The 8685-nt window shown below is 44.4% G+C and overlaps 2 protein-coding genes across 3 annotated transcripts in view; both read left to right on the top strand.

The window, feature by feature from the left end:
- LOC107605676 (UDP-glucuronate:xylan alpha-glucuronosyltransferase 2) overlaps positions 1 to 686 on the top strand; it is a 5609-nt gene extending 4923 nt beyond the window's left edge. For both annotated transcript variants that reach the window (XM_016307632.2, XM_016307633.2), the window contains exon 4: positions 163 to 686. In XM_016307632.2, the coding sequence (XP_016163118.1) occupies positions 163 to 553 (391 nt within the window). In that variant the 3' untranslated portion in view covers positions 554 to 686. The remainder of the gene's footprint in view (positions 1 to 162) is intronic.
- LOC107647774 lies at positions 2608 to 3315 on the top strand. The gene has a single exon (XM_016351823.1). It carries the CDS (start codon positions 2608 to 2610, stop codon positions 3313 to 3315), a length of 708 nt encoding a protein of 235 aa, XP_016207309.1.

Below are 8685 nucleotides of genomic sequence, written 5' to 3'. Positions count from 1 at the left end.
ATTAAAGAGGTGCATCATGACTCTTACAATGTAACTTTAGTTGAAGCTAGCTAAACTTTTTGTATACCAAAAAATTAAGAATGTCATACACTCGAATCTTATAACTTAATTAATTAATTAAATTTTGTATGAATATATTTAATGAAGTGTGTATGTAAACAGGTTACCAAGGAGGGTGAACTACTTGAAGAATTTTTGGGCCAACACAACATTAGAAGCAAGCAAGAAGAACCATCTATTTGGAGCAGAGCCACCAAAGCTATACTCAATACACTACCTTGGATTAAAGCCATGGTATTGTTATAGGGACTATGATTGCAATTGGGACGTTGAGGACCAAAGGGTGTATGCTAGTGACGTGGCACATCATAAGTGGTGGAAGCTGCATGACCAAATGGACAAAAAGCTTCAACGCATGTGTAGGCTCACAAAACGACGTCGTACAAACCTCAATTGGGAGAGAAGAAAAGCTTCCAAATTAGGTTTGCCCGATCAACATTGGAAGATTAATATTACGGATCCCAGAAGATCTGGTTCACTTTTGATGAATTAATCGTAATAAAAAAAATCAACTAGATAATTTAGTGAACCATCTTTTTTTTTTTTCCTTAATTTTTTATTTCTATTTTATCTTTTTTTTTTCTTTTTTTTTATATCGATTTTCAAAGATATTGTTGAATATTGATCCTTTTTTTTATGTACACATAGTCATGTTGTATAAACAAGAGATAGACGAATGGGTTAAGTTAAACTTTATTTTACAAATTTAATAAAACTACTCCACTCATGAATTTAATGTATTTATTTATATTCATGTAGAGAGTTTTTCTTTATTTATTTATGCATATTTTTTTACACCCCTTTCAATATTCTTCTTTATGCATTTAATTTTATGTTTTTATTAGTAGATATAGATATGTATATTCTTTAAAATAAGAAAAATATAAAAAAGATATATCATTGTATAAGACATTATTAATTAGTAGTTGCTCGGGGGCAACTAATATTGTGAAAAAAATGATAAGAAAAAGGAATTTTTAATATATCTATAAATAATTTTTTTAAAGAAATACAAATGTTTTCTCTTAAAAAATTAACTCTTTAAATAACGTGTTACTATTATATAGACCGTTTTTTATATGTCGTTTCATTCCTATTAACACTTTCTCTACTTAAAAAGTTTCTCATTCCTATTAACACTTTCTCTACTTAAAAAGTTTCGGATACAACTTAGTGGCAAAAACTCCATGTGTAAATTATAAAGAAGACGGTGGTATCAAAAGCTGTGAGATTAAAACCAGAGCAAGAAGCGAGGAGAACTGGCTATGTGATTATGTGAAGTAAGAAAAGAGAAATAGATTTGGATGTTCTAAATTTTAAATTTTACTTTAGAGTATAAAGTATGATCTCTTATTATTTATTTCATAAGTAGATTGTTACGGATCCAGCCCACAGATCCTACATCCGGAACGGTTCCCGGACTCGATTATCCGGGTCCGACCCACTTTGTCATTCCAAAAGGTCCGAAACCGGCCCAATAGAGCTCTTAACCAACTTTCGAATCAAACGTCTCCCTTATCTTAGCCAAATAAGATAAGATAAGATATTCACCATCACCTATAAATAGAGGACCAAAGTCTCTCCAGGTATTCATTCATCCCACACACATCTTACTCCTTTTAGATCCACCCTGACTTGAGCGTCGGAGTGTCTTTGCAGGTACCACCCCCGTCGCTCCTATCAAGCAATCCGGCATCCGTCTCAACCCGCAAGTTCTCGACTCATCTCTCAAATTGTTCAGGAGACATCCTGTACATTGGCGCCGTCTGTGGGGAACTTACACCGATTGAGTCGGAATGGCGGACGAACTCAAAGAGCATTCCGTAAGCCACCAAGATAACTCCCGAACACCAAGAAGCTACACCCCACGGAAGGATAGCAAGCGCTATCCGCCAAACTGCTCGAGTGTATAACAAAGAGAACAGCCCCGTTATCGTCGAAGCACAACATCCTGAAAATCCAGGAGACAAAGCAGCCCAAATAATCCAAGACCTCTGCCTCCGAGTACAGGAACTCGAGGGCCGAGTTGCTACCAAGGAAAAACACAACGCCGAAAATGGAAGTCACGCAACTTCCAGATCAAGATCTCACCACGGCAGGTCGCCAGAACGGCGACATACCAAGAGGTACAATCGAAGCATCTCGCGTGACCCAAGACACGGCAGGTCGCCAGAACGGAGACATAGCAAGAGGTACAACCGCAGCGTCTCCCGCGACCCAGCTCACACGGACGACGACCAACGGCACCGAGAGACCAAACGCACGAGAAACGACCACTTGATAATGGGAGCCACTCTCTTTACTGAGAGAATCTTGAAAGCAAAACTCCCTAAAGGCTTTGATAAATCCACGGACATGAAGTACGACGGAACCAAAGATTCCCAAGAGCACTTAACGGCCTTCGAGGCCAAGATGAACCTGGAAGGTGCCGCCGACGTAGTCTGATGCAGAGCTTTCCCAGTAACCCTAGCTGGGCCAGCGATCAAATGGTTCAACGCCCTCCCCAACGGATCCATAACTGGCTTCCACGACATCTCACGGAAGTTCATGGCCCAATTCACCACCAGAATCACCAAAGCTAAACACCCCATCAGCCTATTGGGAGTCACGCAGAAACAAGACGAGTCCACAAGAAAATACCTCGACCGCTTTAACGACGAATGCTTAACGGTCGACGGACTCACGGATTTAGTCGCAAGTCTTTGCCTAACCAACGGACTCATGAATGAAGATTTTCGCAAATACCTCACTACCAAACTGGTATGGACCATGCACGAGATCCAGAGCGTCGCCAAGGAATACATAAACGATGAAGAGGTAAGCCAAGTCAGAGCCGCCAATAAACGGCAACACGGCAACACCCAACACGGCAACGCAGCACCTTGGCATAACCCCCCACCTAGAGAAAATCAAAAGGACCATCCCAAATCAGCAAACATAAACCGACCTCCCAAAATCGGAAAATTATCCAACTACACACCCCTGACGGCCCCGATCACCGAGATATACCACCAAATAGCAGACCGAGGTATCATCCTGAAAGCCCGACAACTCAAAGAAAGGACCGGCGGCAACAAAACCCTATATTGTGACTACCACCGAGGTTACGAGCATAGGACACAAGACTGTTTTGACCTAAAGGACGCTCTCGAACAAGCAATAAGAGACGGCAAGCTCCCCGAGTTCGCCAAAATCATCAAAGAACCGAAACGCGCCGAAAGAGACAGTCACCAGAAAGAGAAGGACGCAACCTAAGAACACAGAGACAACCCTCTAGGGAAAGCCCGGAGCAGACCCGACCATAATTGTAAATGTTATCACAAGCAAAGATACCTCGGGCAAGTCAAAATCAATATTAAAGAAAGATCTCAAAGTCCTGGCAGTCCGAAATCGAACCCCAACCACCACCGCTGACAAAGCGGTGACATTCTCACTCGAGGACTGCCAACACAGAACCTCAGCGGAAGACGCCCCCTTTGTCATTTCGGCAAAAATCGGAACTGGGCTAGTCCGAAGGATACTGGTGGACACAGAGGCAGACTCTAATATCCTTTTCAGAGGAGCCTTCGACAAGCTCGGACTTTGCAACGACAATCTCCAAACACACCGCAACGGAGTCACGGGACTCGGAGACAACTTCCTCAAACCAGACGGTTCCATCGTCCTTCCCCTCACCATAGGAACGGGAAAACAGAGGAAGACGATCCTATCCGAGTTTGTGGTCCTCAAAGACTCCACCGCCTACAATGTCATCCTCAGAAGAAAAACAATCAACGACCTCTCGGCCGTCATCTTCACCAAATACCTCCGCATGAAGTTTACAACAGAAGACGGCTCCATCGGTGCCATCCACGGAGACCAGAAAATCGCAGCAGAATGCGATAACACCAGCCTAGCTCTGTGAAAGAAGTCCCGTGACGCGGCCGGCATATTCTTAGCCGACCTGGATGCTCGACAAGACGGCCAACCTAGGCCGGAACCAGAAGGTGACATGGAAAAACTGCAAATAGGGCAAACCAAAGATGAGTACACTTTTATCAATAGAAACCTCCCATACGACCTGAAAGAGGACCTCTCACAACTCCTAAAACAAAACAGAGACCTATTCACATTCACACCAGCCGACATGCCAGAAATAGACCCTGACCTAATGTCTCACCGGCTGGCCGTAGATCCCAAAGCCAAGCCCGTGGCACAAAGATGATGGAAAATGTCCCCGAATCGAGCAACCGAGGTCAAAAAACAAGTCAAAACATCGTACTAGTCAAAAAGTCTAACGGAAAGTGGCGGATGTGCGTCGACTACACAGACCTAAACAAAGCCTGTCCAAAGGATGCCTTCCCCCTACCAATAGGGGTGTTCGCGGTGCGGTTTGGTTCGGTTTTATAGAAAAAAGTCATCTGATCCAATTAATTAATTAAACTGCAGTTCGGTTTGGTTCAGTTTTTTTATCGAGACCATCTGAACCAAACCAAACCAATTAAAATAAGTTTGGTTTGGTTCGGTTTGTTCGATTTTTCAATTAATTTCAGAAAAAAAGTTTAAAAATTGCAAGAACTGTTAGAGCCAAGACCGAAGTATAAAAAAAATAGTAAAATTGCTATGAAGGTTGTGACATTCATGACAAATTAGTGGAACTTATTTTGAAAAAATCAAGTTCAATTAATCATGAAAATGAGCAAGACTGAGGGCTGAGAGTGGAGCAAAATAGCTAAAAATAGTCTGCAATAATACAATAGAATAACTAAGATAGTTCAAAGTTCAACAAATCAAAGGAAACATTGGCATTGTGTAAGTATGGATTTGCATCATTATAATTTTCTTTTGCCCAATTCTCCAAATTATGTATATCATATATTCCCAATTTTTCATTACTCTAAGGATGACAACCCCTTCATCTTCGTGTCGCCAACAGAAGCTTAAAAATTCAACCCACCAAAAAGATAGAACAACTAAATTAAAAGAACCCCATTTACGAATACATAGCAAACTGAATACAACAAAAAATGAATAACAAAAAGTAGAGAATTAAGTGGTTAGAATTGGCTATATAAAAACAGAGGCAAGAACAAAAATTACAACAAAAACTACACATAAAAAATCAGCAAGTAACAAATTATAGATTAAAAATAGAATTATGACAACAAATTGTAAAAAATAAATTGAATTAAAAAAATAAAACCCTAAGACTTGAAAATTTTTAAAATAGAATCACAACAACAAATTATGACAAATAAAAAGGATTTAAAAACAGAATTAAGAAAAAATAAAAAACCCTAAGAGAAGGAAAGATGCAGCGATGGAAGCGGAGAGGCTGGACGGTGGCGGAGACTGGACAGCTAACAAACCGCGATAGAGCACGACGGCGCTGATAAGTGAGAATGGATGGAGGCTGACGAACTGCGACGGAGCACACGCTGCTGTTGGATGGCGTGAGGCTTCGACAGACGGCGGCAGAGAGGACTGGGACTGAGAGAGGAGAATGGAGTCTGAGACTGCATGAGTGAGAGAGAAGTTTATGGCGTTCTGGTTTCTGCGGCGTGAGTGATTGAGAGAGAGAGAGAGAGAGAGAGTAGTGTATCTGTAAAGTGTTTTAGGGTTGATTTAGGTTGAGTGGGGTAAGACTAGTAACTTATATAGTTATATGTATTTACCGGTTTGGTTCAGGTTTTTAGTGTTAGAACCAAAAACCGAACCAAACCGAACAAAAAACTGCAAAATTACATTTTTTCGATTTTCGGTTTATTCAGTTTTCGATTTTTTTGGTTCGGTTGATCGGTTTTGTTCGGATTGGATCGGTTTTGAACACCCCTACCTACCAAACATCGACGGGATAGTAGATGTCGCATCCGGCCCCCGATACCTCAGCTTCATGGACGCGTATTTCGGGTACAACCAGATACCCATGCACCGACCTGATAAGGAGAAAACGGCTTTCATCACTCCCGAAGGAACGTACTGCTACACAGTCATGCCCTTCGTCCTGAAAAACACCGGAGCCGCCTACCAAAGGCTCGTCAACAAGGTATTCCAAAACCTATCCGGAACCAAGTTGGAAGTCTACATAGACGACATGCTCGCCAAGATCGAATCCGGCAAGCAACTCATCAACGACCTCGAGCTCATAATGAACACCTTAAGGAGGCACCGAATGGGCCTCAACCTGACAAAATGCGCCTTCGGAATGGAAGCAGGAAAGTTCTTCGGCTTTATGATCACACAGCACGGGGTAGAAGCTAACCCCGAGAAATGCCGAGCCTTCCTCAAAATGGCAAGTCCAAAGAATCTCAACTATATCCAGAAGCTCACCGGCCGGCTCACCGCACTGTCCCGCTTTCTCGGGGCATCAGCGCAGAAAGCAATCCCTTTCTTCAAGCAAATGAAGAAAGGAGCCCCCTTCAAATGGGAAGCAAAATGCGAAGAAGTATTCCAGCATTTCAAAAAGGTCTTAGCAGAACCCCCGGTTCTCGCCAAACCCCAGACGGGAGAGACCCTTTACCTATACCTCTCCATACCAGAAGAAGCACTTGCGGCAGCACTCATCCGCGAAGACGAGAACAGGGCCCAACAACCCATCTACTTCATAAGCAAAGTCTTACAAGACGCGGAAACACGCTACTCGCGCCTAGAGAAGCTCGCCCTCACACTCCTCACGGCCTCCCGACGTCTGCGACAATATTTCCAGGCCCACCCTGTGACGGTTTGAACTGACCAAGCAGTCAAGCAAATACTACAAAAGCCCGACTTAGCAGGGAGGATGCTGGCATGGTCCATGGCCGACTTCATCGCCGAGATGACACCGGGAAACTCCACCTTTGAATCTTGGAAGCTACACGTCGACGGCTCGTCAAACATCACTTCCGGAGGAGCCGGAGTAATACTCGAGAGCCAAAACGGGGTCGTAATTGAACAATCCGTTCGCTACAAGTTCCCGGTCTCGAACAACCAAGAGGAATACAAGGCCCTTCTAGCCGGCCTAACTCTAGCCAAAGAAGTCGGGGCAAAAATCTTGGAAGTATGCAGCGACTCACAGGTAGTCAGCTCCCAAGTCAACGGAGACTACCAAACACGAGACTTCCTGCTCCAACAGTACCTCACCAAGGTAAACAAGCTAAAGAAAGGATTCGACCGCATAACCATACAACACGTCCCCAAGGAACGAAATGCCAGGGTAGATCTCCTCTCAAAACTAGCCAGCACCAAACCAAGATAAGGCAATAGGTCGCTAATTCAGGAAGTCGTCAAGACATCATCTATATCGGCCACGGCCGACGCCCTTCTGACACTATCCAGCCAAGGATCATGGACCTACCCTATCCTGCAATACCTCCTCAATGGAACGCTACCCGAGGACTCCAAAGAGGCCAAGCGAATGAAAAGGGAAGCCGCTAATTACACTGTCATCATAGGACAACTATACAAACGAGGATTCTCACAGCCCCTACTCAAATGCGTCGAGCCCGGGGACACGGAGTACATACTCCGTGAAATCCATGAAGGCTACTACGGCCACCACATCGGAGGCAAAATCCTAGCACAAAAAGTCATCCGGGTCGGATACTTCTGGCCCTCGGTTATCCGGGACTCCATGCAGCTGGTAAAAAGCTGCAGCAAATGCCAAAGGCATGTCGATCTCCACCAAGCCGCCCCACACCAGCTCAATGTCATAACAGCAGAACGACCATTCGGAACAGGGGCATCGACCTCGTTGGCCCCTTTCCCACGGCACTCGGACGGTCGAACAGCTCCGGTATCTCATCGTCGCCATAGACTATTACACCAAATGGATCGAGGCTGAACCCCTGGCCTCCATCACGGTAACCCAATGCCGGAATTTTTTCTGGAGACATATCGTAACCCGATTCGGAATCTCCGAGATCGTAATCTCAGACAACAGAACCCAATTCACCGACAAAAAATTCAGAGAATTCTTGGAAGGGCTGCACATATCCCACCGTTTCAGCTCGGTTGAGCACCCCCAAACAAATGGACAAGTGGAGTCCGCAAACAAAATAATCGTTAAGGGACTCAAGAAACGACTCGACGACGCCAAAGGTCTGTGGGCTGACGAACTCGGATCAGTCTTCTGGTCATACCGAACCACCCCCCAAATAGCCACCGGGGAAACTCCGTTTCGCCTAACATACGGCGTCGAAGCTATTATCCCGGTAGAGATAGAGGACCCAAGCCCCAGAAGAACGATCGGGGGTAACGACGAAGAAGCAGAACAAGACCTCACCGTCGAAGTAAGAAGCATAGCCCATATCAGAGAGCTAGCCTTAAAACAAAGAATCAGCTGTCGGTACAACCACGGCGTGATCCGACGGAAATTCGTACCCGAAGACCTCGTCCTACGACGAAACGACATTGGCGCCCCAACCCCAGGGGAAGGGAAACTCACCCCCAACTGGGAAGGCCTATACAGAGTCAAGGCAGCAATCGGAAAAGGAGCATACAAGCTTGAACGACTTAACGGTGATGAGATCCCGAGGACTTGGAACGCCACCAACCTACGACGATACTACACATAGGCCGACCCCCTAAGTCATCTGTTACTTTATTTCCTTTTGCTTTACTTTTTAAATTTATTTCCTTTTGCTTTACTTTTTAAATTTTGCATAAGTG

The sequence above is a fragment of the Arachis ipaensis genome, chromosome B06 (genome assembly GCF_000816755.2).
Source record: "Arachis ipaensis cultivar K30076 chromosome B06, Araip1.1, whole genome shotgun sequence".
Taxonomy (NCBI): Eukaryota; Viridiplantae; Streptophyta; class Magnoliopsida; order Fabales; family Fabaceae; genus Arachis; species Arachis ipaensis.
This window is presented reverse-complemented; position numbering and strand designations above follow the sequence as displayed.